This window comes from Ursus maritimus, unplaced genomic scaffold, assembly GCF_017311325.1.
Source record: "Ursus maritimus isolate PB19 unplaced genomic scaffold, ASM1731132v1 scaffold_18, whole genome shotgun sequence".
Lineage (NCBI taxonomy): Eukaryota > Metazoa > Chordata > Mammalia > Carnivora > Ursidae > Ursus > Ursus maritimus.
In genome coordinates, this window is record NW_024424230.1 from 8,114,266 (window position 1) to 8,130,795 (window position 16,530).

Consider the following 16,530-nt stretch of genomic DNA (forward strand, 5'->3'; position numbering starts at 1 on the left):
GAAGGAGGGAGGGAGAGAAGGAGGGAGGAAAATGCACTCCCCCCCAAAAAAGAGTCAGCTGCATGATGTGTGAAATTCTAGCAAGTCAACCACTATTAACAATTACATGCCTATTACAATTTACCTATGCTCCGAATTAGTCTTAGCCTGGCTGTCTATGGCTTGGTATATGATAACACTTAACATAACTAATGGGCCCAATTATGTTCCTCTAGTAACGGACGCAGAGTGGAAAAGAGTATTGGTGTGATCATTTATATACATCATTCCAAAGAATATAAAAAAGCTGAAGGAGATTATGGTTACTTTCCTAAGCTTATGACCAATTCCAGGTGGGATCCGTTAGTTAACTACCAATCATGTTTAGCTAAGGTTTATCTATACACTTATAGCATCTAGACATAATATCCAGCATTACTATTTTTTGCTTAAAAGAAAAATTAAAAATATATATAGTTTCAAGTAATAGAAGAACCCAATAAACATTGATTGAAATCTCGAGGGATATAAACTGTGGCCTCTAGGCCAAATGTGGTCTACCACCTGTTTATGTAAACAAAGTCTTATCAGAACAAAGCCGTAGCCATTTGTTTACATATTGTCTCTGGCTATTTAATGTACCATGGTGCAGAGTTGAAGAATTGCAACAAAGACCTTAGGATCTGGAAAGTCTAAAATTTTTACTATCCAGCCCTTTACAGATAAAAGTTTGCTAGACACTGATTTGAACAAACAGGACGTATTTTTTTCACATAAGAAGTCTGAAGTAGGCAGTTATTAGTATTGGTCCAGTGGTTTATGATATTAGAGGAAGCATCTCAAACCCAAACATTTGTCTTTCTCTTTACATTTCTCTTAAGCCCATCTCATCATGGGTGCAGAATGGCTGCTGCATTTCCAACCATCATGCTTTCCATTTAGGAAAAAGGAATAAGGGACATTGCTGGCCATATCAGAACACAAAATCCTTTCTATACTTTCTAGCAGGCTTAAATTGATATTTCATTAGCCAGAAATGTACCTTTCTAACTGCAGGAAGTGTAAAAAAAGTGATCATCTAGTTTTTTCATCTCTATGGTGGAGATGGAAAAGCAAGAAGTGAGTTACAAATGGGTGTTGAATTAGCAATTAATTAAATTAAACCCCATGCTTGAAATGTCGAAGTCACATCACGCTTCACTTCAAATACCATGCTTTTAATGTATAGGCCTCCTACACACCAGGAAGGAGAAGTGGCTGTCTCACTTTACCAACCTAAAAAATTCTCTCCCAAATTAAAAATAAAACAAAAGTTAAAAATAAAACAACCCACCCCCCAAATTTAAATGATACACCACTAAAGTCAGATCACAGCACAGCGACTCCAGGTGTACCTGACCTAGTCACAGGAACTTTTTAAAAGCAGAGTTTTTTTCTCCAGCTGGTCACAGAAGACAAGGCAGAGTCAAAGCTTGAGAAAATTTGTTGTGCCTGTGCCATGCTGGAGAGGGAAAGAACCAAGGATATCGAGGATTTCAGGCAGCCTCATGCTGACAGCAGTCCCTTCTTGACAACCAGCAAAGAAACAGGGGCGTCAGTCTTGCAGCTCTAGGGAACTAAGATCACCAACTACGTTAGGAACTTCGAAGCGGACTTTTCTCTAGAGTCACCAGATAACTCAGTGCAATTAACTTCAGGGCCCATGAAACCCCCAGCAGAGAAACCAGCCATACTCTACCTTTTGCCCTACAGAGCTGTGAGCTCATAAACGGGTGTCTTTTGAACCCCTGAATTTGTAGTAATTTGTTGTACAACAATAGAAAATGAAAACTGTACTATAATTATTGTTTGGGATGGAACTGCAACCTTTGGGAATAATGATGGGTCCAACCACATTAGTTTATTTGCAAAACGGAAATGGAATAAAAGAAAAGTTGACTTTTTGGACCACTATCAGAGGTGGCTGTACCAGCTCTAAGACCAGGAACATATCATGGTAGCCCCAAGCTTACACCAAGACAATCTGTTCACAAGAGGATAGAAAGGATTAGTGGAAAATTCCAGGCTACTGCAAATCAGGTTAAAATTTAATTTTCTAGTACACTGGATTTGTAATACGATTAACTCGATTAAAAGATAGAGAAAAGGAGAAGTAGGAGAAAATATTTGCATTTTTAAGCAAACATGATCTCTCTTTCTCATTCTCTCTTTGTCTCAAAACAAAAAAGCAAACCACACAAACAAACAAACAAAATCTTATTTCCTTGGACACTGCGTAGCAAGAATTCCGCCATTTCTTCAGGAGGTCACATTATGTGTGACAATGACACTGAGTAGAACAAATGCATCCGTTATCATCAAAACAAGCAATTCCACTGAATCTCAAAACCCACAGTTCCCTAAATTAAGAACTTGCTCTCTAATCTTTAAAATCAGTTTAATGGCTGCTACTGATTTGTATTCTTGGAGTATTGATGGCATATTCAAATTCTATCTTTGTTTTTTGTAGAAGTATTAGCAGTATAAAGACCTTAATATTTTAAAATATTATATAAATTAAGTAAATATGAAACAGCATTGCTCGTTACAAAATAAAAGTTTCTAGATAGATATTCATGGTGAGGTAAAAGTATTAATTCAAGAATAATTCTCACTGAAATATTTTTCAAATCCTAAGTTGTAAATGAATATGCATTCATTATTTGTGGAATAATATGTAATTTTCCATTAATGACAGAAAAACAATTTATCCTCAGTGAACATTGTACAATAAGCACGTCTCCTGTTGCATCTGTCAGATACTGCACAATTAGCCAGACGCTGGGTAAAAGAGAGATTTTTAAACCCAAAATGTACTGATGGTATTCTGAAATAATAAAGAGTGTTGGATCTAAATCCATTAAATAAATGTAAAAATGCTTCTCAAATGATGGAAATAGTCATAACGGGGTTGTGCTATTGAATATTATTTCTCAAATTACTATCTGATTTACCATGTAAAATGACATGTTGGAAATTACAAGTTACTTTATCAAGCAAATTGGTCTCAAAATTGTTCTAAAGTTGGTATGAATTATTTCCCTGGCTTCAAAGACGCAAAATCTGAGGCAGAAATGACTTGTACAAACACACTTGTTTTACGGGTTATGTAGTATCGTATATGAAATTATCACCTCATCTTGTGAGCTATGCTATTACTTACATTTTACGGATAGTAGAGTGAGAGAAAGATACTGTTTAAGTCACACTACCATTTTTTCTGATGTAGTACCATTAAGGATGATTGCCTCACACACAACTGGATAGTTTTAAAAAGTCGAATAAAGACAATAATTTTGCTAACATAAATCATACTTCTATATACTCTAAGTCAAGCCCAGTCTTATGGGTATTTTCTAAGAGTCCGATTCCTTATTTTTCAGTGAACAGATATCTGCTATGGGGCCACAGGTTATGAACAAAAATTCTGATTGCCAAGTGATCTATTTTCCGTGGCATGCTTAACCTGAACAGACTGATGCTTACTGGAGATATCTTAGATATTGTAAAATCATAATGGACCTTGATTCAAATATTACAAACATCAAGTTTAACTCTGGAAGTTCCCTGTTATCTTGAAATCATAACTTTGCTGATGCCCTCCATGTGTGGGTCTTACCACCTGATCTCTCCTGCTCGTCTCTGACTTCAGAGTTGCCCATTCCCAAGGCCCACCCATCTCTGTCAGAGACACTACAAAGGTGACATACCATGCTGTGGGCATTTTACCCCTTCCTTCTATCCTACATAAGAACCAACTTTTCATATTCCCTTTCTTTGAATCTTTTCTGAGTCATTAGCATGTGACCAGATAGTATGAATAAAACAATAAAAAAATGATCATGGGTTAACGTGTGACTGTCCCAGGAACCAAGGTGTGTGTTAATAGGAGCTTATATTAAAAAAAAAAAAAAAAAAAAAACAACTAAGACCTCTTCAACATAAGAGATTACAGTTGGATGAATAAATGAATGAATGAATGAATGAATGAATGAACAAATGAATAAGATACCCTACTGTGAACGATTATCACTCTGGGACCTTCCAGCAGACATTTTAAGAGACACCAAACCTTTGAACACCCTTCACATCACACCGACCGTGTGCTCATCCAAGCAGAGAGCCACTGAAATCAAAATGAAAGCGTTCAACATAACACACCGTTCACATGTGCTGTTTACACACTAAACTATGGTTTTGCTCCTATCTTTAAGGATATATTTCCAGGTGGCTGTTTTTCATAAGGATGTCTTCATCTTTTCCCCAAATTTCACAGGTGTTTGCTTCACATGAAGATAAATACTGACAACTCCAAAAAGGAGTAGAGCAGGTAGAACAAAATGATGTTTTCAGTGTCAGGTTGTAGGGGATTTAGAAATAAGATTGGTCCCCATACAGGCATTGCTTTTCTGGCATCATGTAGTCCTCCTCATAGGAAATCCACATCGTTCCATCTTCATTCATCCTTCTCAGGGATTTTATTTATACTTTCCTCCCTACAGACAGCACTCATATTTATTTTATTAAAATTTCTATGAACTGTTTCTTTTTCATCTGCTTAGAAAATTAAGGAAAATTTATTAGCTGATTCTATGTAAATTGCTTTAGTTCAGTTTTCATTGAGGATAAATTTGTTTTGAATATCTGTTATGACAATTATATACAGCTACATTTTCAACCCTAATGCATTTTTAATAACTTCCTTCGGCAGCTAGTGATTTGAATTTCAAATTTCTTTCTACCAAGAAGTAAAAAAAAAAAAAGTATATACCATTTTATAGCAGTTTCATATAAGAATTGATTTATGCAGCAAGATCTCTCTCACAGTAAACATATCAAATGTCTAAATGTTACCATTAATACTCATAAGCTTTACAATACGTATGCTCCAGACAGAGCATAGCACAAAGTTAAAAGTTGGCAAAGAAATAATTCTGTCCTTAGCTATTTTTCATAAGTCCCTCACTAAGGTTGGACACATTTCACTCATTTGATTATTTTGATTTATTGCTATTGAGGACTATAGCAGATTTTAGGGCATATCAAAATAACTGACCAATAACAAGTTTAAAGTACTTAATAATTAATAAATACAACAACTGGGGAAATCCACACTAGTCTATTTTAAGCTTTTCTTGAAAATGAAGATTTTTTTTTCCCAATTCTGGGGATCCAAGATTTGAACTGACCATTAATTGCTCAAAGGAAAAAAAAAAGATTTTAAATATATCAGTCTTTTTCATAAGGAGATCTTCCTTTATCTACCTGAGCACCAGAGGGAGCTGAGAAATTTACAGCTTTCCTCAAAAAAAAGGATTCATGATTCTACAAATGGAAGAAGCCATGGGAAGTGATGGTTCACTCTGATTTTACAGAAGCGAAAGTATATATATGTCGTGATAAAAATATCACAAGCATTCGTGACTGCTATTTTGCCTTGATGGCTGGTTGTTTAGGGCTGGGACAAATTAATGCCATCTGACCTCTCGGGTGGCGTCCTCACAGGGAGGGGCAGCCTCAGGGAAGAGCCGGCCACACAGCCTCTGAGGTCCTGTCTTCTCTCCTCTTCCCCTTTTCAAATGCCAGTATTTTTCATGGTTTTCTTTTTGGTAACATAAACAATTCTCTCTTTAGAATTGTTAAAACTTTCATTTGGGAAGTTCTAGTTAAGCAGTCTCAATAATTACTCTAAATTTTACTGTTTAGTATTTTAACATTTATTTCACTAGCATTTTCTTTCAAGTGCCACTTTTCGTAATTTTCTATCATTTTTTGGATTAGCTGGGGTTTAAGTCAAGTGTCAACTTTTTTGATTTGTAACTCTTGATAAACTTAGAATTGAAATACCTGTAAAACACCCTGAATGTCCCCGTAAGGCTGGTACCAAAGTCCACGTCTTGTAGAGGAAAGAGTTTTATTTTGCACTGATCAAGCTTTCACATTAATATACACCCACCTTAACATCACCATTCAGTAGATCTCCTGGGCTTCCGCACTACAGTCTGGCTGTGGTTCTAACTGTTGAATGAAAATATCTATCTGGATGTACCATAAAGAAACCGAATCTAACATGCTGAGAATGCCTTCTCTTCACCACTGAAAACCTCTCCTCCGCACAGGGTCCCTGTCTCTGTGACAGCATGACCACTCATCTGTCACCCAGTCTGGAAAGACAGCAACTCCTACTCCTCTCTCTTCCATTTCTTCTACATCCGATCAGTGAAGGCTTGTGATTTTTACTCAAAGCTCACTCTTCTAGTCTTTTCTATCTTCATGGATCACACCATCCTCTTCTGTTTGCTCAAACCCAAACTCAGGAATCTCCTTGAGTCCCACATACCTTTCACTAACACCCCCATCTAATCCTGAAGTACATCCTGCCAGTGTTCACCAACCATATCCAAAATGTGTCCTTCCACCTCCAGCTCCAACACTAACATCTTCACCCAAGTCACCATCACATCTAACCTAGACTAAAAATGGCTAACATTTACTGCAATTTACTATATGCCAGGTAAGTAGTTACGTACTTAGCTATAAAATTTAATTAATTAATAACAGCTTGTTATATTTAATCTCATTATATACGTATAGTACTATTTTATTCCTTCAATAACACTTTTTGTGTTATAATCTGTTATATTATTATAGTCTTAATCTGTCAGTGGAGGAAAATTAAGTACATGGAAATTAAGTAGCGTATGCAAGTACACCCAGCTCTTAAATATGGGAGCTCAATTCCAGAGCCTACAATCCTACCCACTGTGTAATGTTGTTAAGATTTTTTTATTCCAGCTCTATTATTGAGATATTGGTATATAACATTATGTAAACTTAAGGTATACTATGTGATCTTTTGATACATATGTACATTGTGAAATGATTACTAAAACAAGATTAGTTAGTATCTCCATCACCACTGGCTAGAGGATAAAATGAATAAGTTCCAGAAATCTAATGTACGGCATGGTAACTATAGTTAATGATACTATATTATATGCTTGAAAGTTGATAAGAGAGTTGATCTTAAATGTTCTCATCACACACACACACACACACACACACACACAAGTGATTAAGATTCTTGATCTTTCTCCACAATCTATTTTCCAGGATGATCTTTTTCCTTCTTGAGTATTGTGCCTGAGTCATGAGTGTTCGAACAGCATCCAGCCAGCATCCACCACTGACCAGCGGGCAGGGGTTCTGATTAGGAATCCAGAGTATACAGTGTGCTCAGTCTTTCAGAATTTTACTCAAAAACTAAAACTCACATTTCACAACTTTGTAGTTTTTCATTAAATCAGGTTTAAAAATATTGCCATGATCATAACCATGATACAAAATACCAGTAAAACTTAAGACGTCATATAATTTTTCATATAATTAGAATAGGCACCACTGTGCTGTTTGTTCTTTGATACCCTATCTCAAACAGTGTTCAAAGGAGACATGTAATGTAATACATACTCATGAGAAAACCAAACTCCCATAAGCTAGTAAGTGACTGGACAGGAACTTGAACTCAGATTCTCTGATAGCAAGTCTATATTAATATACAGAATATATAGAATCCCTCATAAAGAATTCCAATGCTAAGCCCTCAGATAGAGTTTCAAATATAATATAAATGATGGCTAGATATTTGTGTAATAGAATTAGTACGTGTTGTAGAAAAATCTATTTTTTTAAATAACCTTTATTTTTTAGACAGTTTTAGGTTCACAGCCCTATCCAGCAGAAGGTGCAGAGATGTCCCTATAGCCCCTGCCTCCACACATGCACAGCCCCCCCCCCATTATCCACATCCCACAGCAGACTGGGACATTTGTTACAACTGATGCATCTACTTTGACACAACATAATCACCCACAGTCCATATTTTACAGTGAGGTTCATGCTCGGTATAGTACATTCTACACATCTGGGCAAATGTCTAATGACATACATCCACCATGATGCTGTTGTGAAGGACCGTTTCACTGTCCTAAAACCCTCTGTGCTACATCCGTTTAGCACTCCCACCCCCAACCCCTGGCAAGCACTCTGTTTTTAATAAAAGGAGGAATTAGACAACATATCACATACAATAAACTCCACAAAATCATCACATAATTCACGGTAGCTTACTCTATATTACCAACCATGAGGAATTAGAGTCTTTATGGAGCTTTATCGAGGCCTTTCGTCAACAAACAATCATACCGCTTCACAATTCTGAGTTCTGTCCATGAATTCTCCACGTAATTATCAAATACTTCACTGCGTTTTGCTGGTATCACCGAAGACCACTTTAGGCGGCATATTTAACATCATTCTAGGGTTATTTCCTACACACTTTCAATCCTTAGTAAATTGATATTTCATTCACAGAATGTATGGCCACATCCTACACATCAGCATATTTGATGGTCCTTTCTTGTTAAAGCTATAAACAGCAACTACTACGCACATTAGCAGAGTCGTTAGTACGGCTAACACCAGCCTCCAACGTTTTATCTCCTCAATATTGCCCACAGTTTAAATCAAAGTAACAAACGCACAATTAACCTGAACAGAGGGAAAATGTCTACTCAGCACGTTGGGAAATGATGTGGTTGAATTATGAGTCATCTCATCTCGCAAAGTAGCAATAAAAATAAGTCTTTCATTTTGCCGAGGTACCACTGGCATTTACAGCAGATGATTAAAAGAAAGGAGAAAAATAACTTTTGCATTTTATCAGAACAGGGACATTTTATACTGGTCATGCATTTTTGCCCGCAGATTTCATCTATCAAAAGAAATGTCTCCACGAGTTGTTGCCAAGGGTCCACTTATTCCCTAGCGATTCCGAACTCTGTGACTTACCTTATGAAAGTTTCTGAAATACGCTGCCTTTTCATCCGGAAATTTTTCTAGCCTTCTGGGTCCTTTACTAGAAGCCTTCTTGAAAACCAACCAGCATCGTCTGAAAATCTGAAAGCAAATGAAGGAATCTGATTATCTATCTTTTCGCGTGAGTTTTGTAATGCCAGGAATTTATCTATTCAATTAATCCATTGGAAAGAATTTTTTCTTTTAATGTACTTACAGAGAGAACAGTTTTTGAGTCCTAACCAGGTTATTCATTAAAATTACAGTGAACTTTAAAAAATATAACATTTAATATAAAAATGACTTTTTTGTGGAAAGATTTTGTTATGAGGTTTTCAATGTGCTAGCTTCATCAATGGTCTTTAATCTGATTAGATCATCTGGTGTCAATACCATATAAAATATTTATCTCAGCATGCCAGTGACAGGGCGATTCTCTGTTTTCCATGATAATGCAGTCACAATTTATAAGATCAAGCACTTTCATAATGCTCAATTTTCTATCTTTCAAAAATCACCACATTTAAAAATTAACTTGCCTTGTAGGATTAATTTACTTTAAAAGACCAAATATTCATTTTTAATTTAGAAAGCAGGAAGATATGTGTTTTTATAATGGAAACATCTGCCTTACCCTTTCATATTTTTTCAGTAACTAGCATTTGTTAAATGCTTATTATATGCAATACATCTAAACATTTACATACATATTTAATCCTCATACCTACTACATGAGGTAGTTTATCCCCATTTTAGGATTTAGTGACCGTGGCAGGATTTGAACACACTTCTGTCTGAACACACATCTCTTCAGCTTTGGTAAAAAAAAGCAGGACCACTAATTCCACACACACATGCCGTCATTCCTGGACTCTGCCCTTGTTTATAGGACTAATTAATATCGGACCTTGAGCTTGTCACATGATGCCCCCTCTGTCACCCTCCCTCCCCAGGTACTTAAGGCAAAGTAATAAAACGAGTCTCCTTTCAGTAATTGGAAAGGTCTAGAAATGCAAAGTGGCCACAATTTTAAATTTCAACATTTAGCACAGTTTTGTTGGAGTATATATTGTCTATAGCCATAAACGAATGCACTGAGGGAAAACTCAGGAGACCTTGATTGTTGTATTTCTCTTCTATTTCTTTGGTCAAACTGCAAAATTGCTATACTGTATTCCTTCCTCCCTTCCTCCCTCCCTCTTTTTTTCTTTCTTTTCTTCTTTTCTTTCTTTCTTTCTTTCTTTCTTTCTTTCTTTCTTTCTTTCTTTCTTCTTTCTTTCTTTCTAAGACTGGCCAGATAATATAATTTCTTTGGAGCGTTCATCATTCATTACTCACTAGAAGACAGTGTTTCCCATGTTAAAAGGCACTCTTAGAATAATTAACACAGAAGTCCTCTCATAAAAACAGAATCAACAGAATAACAATGCACACACTTTCACTTGACTCTTGCTACCTTTCTTAGCTTCTTCCTATTAGCTTCAAAAAGCATCTGAAGGATAACCCTGAGCTCTGGCTCACGTCTGTGTGTTCTCCTCTCTAGCTGGAGTGAGATGCACCTCCTCTGTGATGTGATTCCTAACCACACATCTGGAAATAAGGTCTTAAATTACCCCCCAGGTCTGCTGCTGTTCCTCCTACACACTTGTTTTTAGCACACTGTGTTCCAGCTAGTTATTTACTTGTTGGCCCCTTACTGATCTGCACCCCCACGGTAAAATATTATTAAAAATCATTGTGAATGCTGGTTATGATATAATATCAGCATATGGTTTGTTTGGCTTTAACTCAATTCTATGTGGGTTTATTTAGCGTTATAGATTCTGCCTTTTAAACTTTAAAAAGGTCTTTATATTTTAAGTAAACTTAAAGTAATACATTTAGAAAACACAAACATATAAGAAAAGGTGGTTTGGTACAGTGGAAAATGAATAAAGCTTTGTGTTAGTTTGCAAATTCGGGAGTTCCTTGGGCGAAATCTGAAACTGGCCCCTTTCCATAGAGGGCAAGGAGATACCCAAGACTGAGGCAGGCCACCCCAGGTTGGTAGGCGGCAAGTTTAAGGAGCAAGGGAGCTCACATACAAGTCTTGTCTTGGGTAGCCACAAGACAAGCACATCTCAGCAACCCCTGCCCCCACCACCAAATCTTAAAAATTCATAGAGAAGCCTTAGAGGGGTTTAGTCACACATTCAGTCCAGAGGATCTCAACAACACATCACTCTCTCAAGACCATGTGTTTGAAATGGCTCTGCCTACAGGCAGGGTGGGTGGAAGGTATCCTCCACGGATGGGGTAGGGTGAGGTCCAGCTCTCAGGCCAACTGGTGATAATAACGTCCTCACAATGACCTCACCCAATGTTTTAGAATCCAACATATGGGTTTACATCATGGTTTTGCCATTTACTAGCTGTGTAACCTTGGACAAATTATTTAATGTCTCGTGGAGAAGGGTACCTCATGGGACAGGGGCAAGAGTCTCCAAGATGGGCCCACATCCTAGTGCACAGTAGGTTCTGTACATGGTCAGCTCCTCTCTCTGTCTCCTTTAACTTGCGAAGTAGGTGCAATTTGCCGAAGTCATATGTAAGGACATTTGTTTTATTAATGACACATAATTCTAACAAAATTCAGATCCAGAATATTCAGATCCAAATATTCTGCAGCCAGAACAATTAAACCACCATACAAGGATTTTTAAAAATAAAAATGAATATATTGATGATCTCTGAAACTCGGACTATGGACCAGGAAGACTGGACTTGGAATTCCAGCTCTGCCCCTTGTGAGAGCCATGTAACTCAGGGCAGGTCACTGAACCCTCTGAGCATATATCCTTCTCTTAGCTTGTGGGAAAATAATGCCTGTATCATAGGATTGTTGTGACAGTGAATAGAAATAAAATATACAAAGCTCATGCCTCTGTAAGGCTCCAGAGGAGTCATGAACTAACAGACGGTGGTACAATCCAAAATAGATAAAATACTCTTAGAAATAGACTTTGCTCAGCACATCCATTGCCACTGTGGATATTTACATATATTGTAAAAATCATTGCTTGTACCAACATATTTTTAAAGGTTTCAAATAATTCTAACAATTATGGGAATTGTTATATATACTATTAACAAGCCGTCTAAATACTGTGTTGAATGCAAGTGAGTTACTGTTAATTTCACAATGGTTTGGATATTCTTAACCAATATGGCTATTTACATTTATTAACACACAGCTGAAAAAAATAGAAAAAAAACCCTCATCAGTTTACTCTCTTTCTAAAATTACTCCTTCCACAATACAGTGTGAATTAATTTTTGCCCAGAATGAGTCATTTCAGTCATTAGTGTAAATCCCACACATTTGTATTGGAATTGAGGGTATTCTATTGTAATGCCTAGAATACAGAAAATAGTGTTTTAACCAGAGCATCTTGATTTTCAGTGCACATTCTGCTGTTTTAAATGTCTTGTCTTGCAGGGATTATTTTAACTTCTCTAAGATCTAACTTCTTTTTCTATAAATTCAGATCAATGAACTTGCTATTTGAGGATTTAATAAGAGAGCTCACAGAAAGTATCCAGAATATGTGTTTGAAGCATAGCCCTTACACTATTATCTGAAACTCTTGGGTTTTGAACACTGTTATGGATTAAACTATGCCCCTCCTAAATTCTCATGTTGGATTCCTCAACCCCCAGTGTGATGGTATTTGGAGATGGGGCCTCTGGGATGTAATTAGGTTTAGATGAGGTCATGAGGGTGGGGCCCTCAGGATGGAATAAGTGATCCTGTAAGAAGAAACCCTACAGAGCCTGCTCTTTCTCTCTCTCCCTGTGCTCCCACACACACACAAGAAGTCATGTGAGCACACAGTGAGCTGGTGGCCATCTAAAAGATGGGAAGCGGGTTCTCCCAAGAACTTGACCATGCTGGCACCTTGATTTTGGACTTCGAACCTCCGGAACTATAAGAAAATAAATGTCTGTTGTTTAAGCCACTTAGCTTATGGTATTTTGTCATGGCAGGCCAAGCTGACCAAGACAGAAACTTTTAGATTTGTTATTAGCAGAAGTGGTGATGGTTGATAGTGGATGTAGTTGCAATAGCAGTAATATTGTAGAAGTGAATAAATTACATGAATCAGAGTAGAAATTTGAGGGACTGGAGCAGATAAATAAAAGTATCATTTGCAAAGTGGGATGTATATAGATTTTCAATATTTATCTCCTATTTATTAATGGATTTAGAATCCTAGTTAAAGTAGGAAAACTCTCTTTGAATGGAATTGAGACCAGATCCCTGATAATATGGCCTTGGTTCGTTCCTACAGAAGAATGCTTTCCCCTATGCGCTTTGCACTTCATTGCTCATAGCTCAGGAGCCATGATGATGTCAAATGAAGCCTTATAATATTCATGGAAACACAGAAACACACTCACTGACCGTAATACCCATCTTGTGTGACTACAGCTATTTTCTATTAAAATGTCAAAATGAGTTAAATATAAGTTGGAAAGCATAAGTGTTTCCACTTTGGCGCTCAGTATTACTATGGAATAAATCCAATAATTGATAATAAAGAAAAAAGAGTGGGTATTTTCATTAATATCTATTTGCTATTACATTAAGAGAGGCAACCACATAAAGATAAAAATTATTGTTGAAGACTTAATTTAATAGACTGTTTACCAAGCAGAAAGCCCTTAAATTATTAGTTTCTTATTTTATAATAATGTTAGGTTTACAAAACAGTTCTAAAAGTGGTACAGAGAGTTCCTACATAGATTTTACCCAGCTACCCCTAATATTAACATTCTAAATAACCATGGTACATTTTTCAAAACTAAGAAATCAACATGGATAAAATACTACTACCTAAACTGAAGAGTCTATTTAAAAATCACCAGCATTTCCACCAATATCTTATTCTGTTTGGGGATCCAATCCAGGACACCACATTGCATTTAGCTGTCCTATCTCCCTAGACCCCTCTGATCTTTGATCTTTTTTTGCTGTTCATGATCTCAACAGTTTTGAGACTACCGACCATGTATTTTGCAGTGTGAAAATTACTACACAAAAATCTCACTTAAAATGGGAGTCAGGAGGCCAGAACAGGGAGCCCTCACTCACTACCACTCTTGGTCAGTTACAGACCTCACAGGAGGAGACGTACCACCTGGCAAGTCCAATACTGCTTCACCAGTCCAACAGGAGGAAGGAACATTTCCTTCCTTGCCTGGCAATTCAGCCCATGAAACACCGTCATCAGCCTGGACCCTCCTCGTCTTCCTCCGGCAGACTTTTGTTCAAAACAACCCTGCCAACTTCGTCCTTTTTCTTTATAAAGTAATGTCCCTCTCCTTTGCTGTTGGACCTGCCTGTGGCTTTCTCTATAGCTTGTTTATCCTGACTTGCAAATCATCTCCTATTCCCAAATAAACTCATTTTCTGGTAGAAAAAATAACTGGCTGCCTTACTTTTAAAGTGTCCAGAGACGTATCCACAGATCTGTACCTGTGGTCAAACTGAATAAAAGATCTCTTTTAATATGAAGTCAAAGGCCAGAAGGGGGAGCTCTGACACCCTACCACTCAACAAGAAACACCTTGCATTCCCAATAGGGAAATGCCTCTACTCTACTACCCCAGCAGAGGAAAGGAATATTTTCTCCTTGCCTGGCAACAACCCAGCCAGCGAGAGATGTAACAACTCAGCCAATAAAGAGCCACTATACTCTGAACTCTCAGTTTACTCCAATGGACTTGTTTATTATAACGGCCCCTCCCACAGCCCCTTTTCCTCTATGAACTAGGTGTTTCTCTCCTTTGTTCTCTGGACCTGCCTGTGACTCAGGATAGTTTGCTTGTCTCAAATTGCAATTCCTCTTCTTTTCCCAAATAAACGCATTTTGCTGGTAAAATAACTGACTGTTTCACTTTCATGGTCAACAGTAAGAAATTTCTCAATTTATGTTTGTCTCAGTAAGTTACTTTTGATATTTCAAAAATCGAATGAAAATCTCACAGTAAAGAGATTAAAACAAATAGTTTATTGGGAAAAATAAATGCATCATAGCTATTTGGACTAGTTATATTTTGATTAGAGATCTAGTTGAATTTTCAAACTCAAAGTAGTGAAAGAATAATTTAATAAATGCTAATAAAGGCAGAGGTTTTTCATTTTATTTTCTTGTTCGATGCAGATTTTCAAAATGTTTTGCTCTGTCATCAGAGTAAATAATAAAAAGGGCCCTGGTGCTGAGACTTTGCAAGACTCACTCCGTGTCAATGTGAAGTCAAATTCAGCATGAATCAGCATTCTAAAAACAACCTTCATACTAGCAGCATAAATAAGTAGAAGCATGAGGAAATCACTTCTTTGTTACGGTTCATCAAACAGGATTTTAATAGTGTACTATGTTCTGCTTTAGACCCTAGAAGTGATGCCTTATATAATAAGTATGTTGGAGAAATTCCAAGGAAGAGCAGCAGAAAAGACTGCTTGAGCCCACGAAATCACTCCTCTGAGAGAAAAAAATATATAAAGGAGTAGGTTTTATTTTGCTTATAAATGAAAGATATGAATTCTTCAAGTCCATGAAAAAGAATCACATAAATGAAATTAGGTACCTTATTTTTATTTTTGTCCCACGAGACAAAATAAATAAATGCCCTTCATTAAGCAGTATGTGGGAGGGGATGGTGCAGTCTCTTCTGCCTGGCTCTTCAAGGGCATCTAAAGATGCAGGGACCATTTGGCTGGTTAGCAACAGAACTTACTGCTTTCAAGAAGATGCATTTTCCTCCTGTTCTGTCCCTTAGCTGATGACACTCTTGCCTGTCCCCATCATGGCTCAGGAAGCTGCTTTATTCTCTCCTGAGGGATTGACTGATTTCACCTTCTCTGTCAGAGTTATCTTCCAAACATGCCAGTTAGCTCACCAAACAGGTTCCTGGGTACTCTTCAGGTTTTTCTTCTAGAAAATTCCATGTTGTTGCCAGGACTCCAGAAATCCCCACAATCCCCAGATGTTCCACGGCCTCAGCTTTCTACTGCATTAGCCAGCTGGCCAGCTTGCCATAATTACATACCCTTTTAACTCCTTTCTATCCGATGGAAACCCTTTTACATCATAACAATCTCTTTTCCTTAGTGCTTTCTCTTTTCAAGGTGATTTTACATCTTTTCTCCATTTCGTACTCACTGTGAAGTAAATGGTGATTTCTTGGCTTTAATTCATAGCCATAACTATGTTATTTAGCTAGGACTCATTCAGAAGCTCTACCTTAACCAAAAGTCGGATATAATGGACCTTTTCCATCATGTTGACGTAATGAACTCTCCACCTCAAAGAGGATTTGAGCAGAAACTTGGAAGAATTTCTGACTGTAGGAACTGTTCAACCCGAGCATCCACTGCACTAAAGGAAGTCACAAAAACTTCATCTCTGGAAATTTTAAAGCATATAGAAGTAAGTGGCATGTCTGGGAGTGGCTTATATTTGCATTCCCTTCTGAAAGTAGGACACTATATGAATGATAACTTGGGATATAGGATTCAACTATTTATTTATAACTTGTATTAGACGAACAAATGAGCAAAGCCCATCCAGGAATAGTTACTGCAGGCTTATGTTATGAGCAAGTGCATTG

At 37.2% G+C, this 16,530-nt stretch overlaps 1 protein-coding gene across 1 annotated transcript in view; it reads right to left on the reverse strand.

The window, feature by feature from the left end:
* DOK6 (docking protein 6) overlaps positions 1 to 16,202 on the reverse strand; it is a 187,529-nt gene extending 171,327 nt beyond the window's left edge. Inside the window, exons 1-2 of the mRNA XM_040632353.1 lie at positions 16,164 to 16,202; positions 8,869 to 8,976 (exon numbers count right to left, since the gene is read on the reverse strand). Of these exons, the coding sequence (XP_040488287.1) occupies positions 8,869 to 8,976; positions 16,164 to 16,202 (147 nt within the window). The remainder of the gene's footprint in view (positions 1 to 8,868; positions 8,977 to 16,163) is intronic.
* Between the last annotated feature and the right edge of the window lie 328 nt (positions 16,203 to 16,530).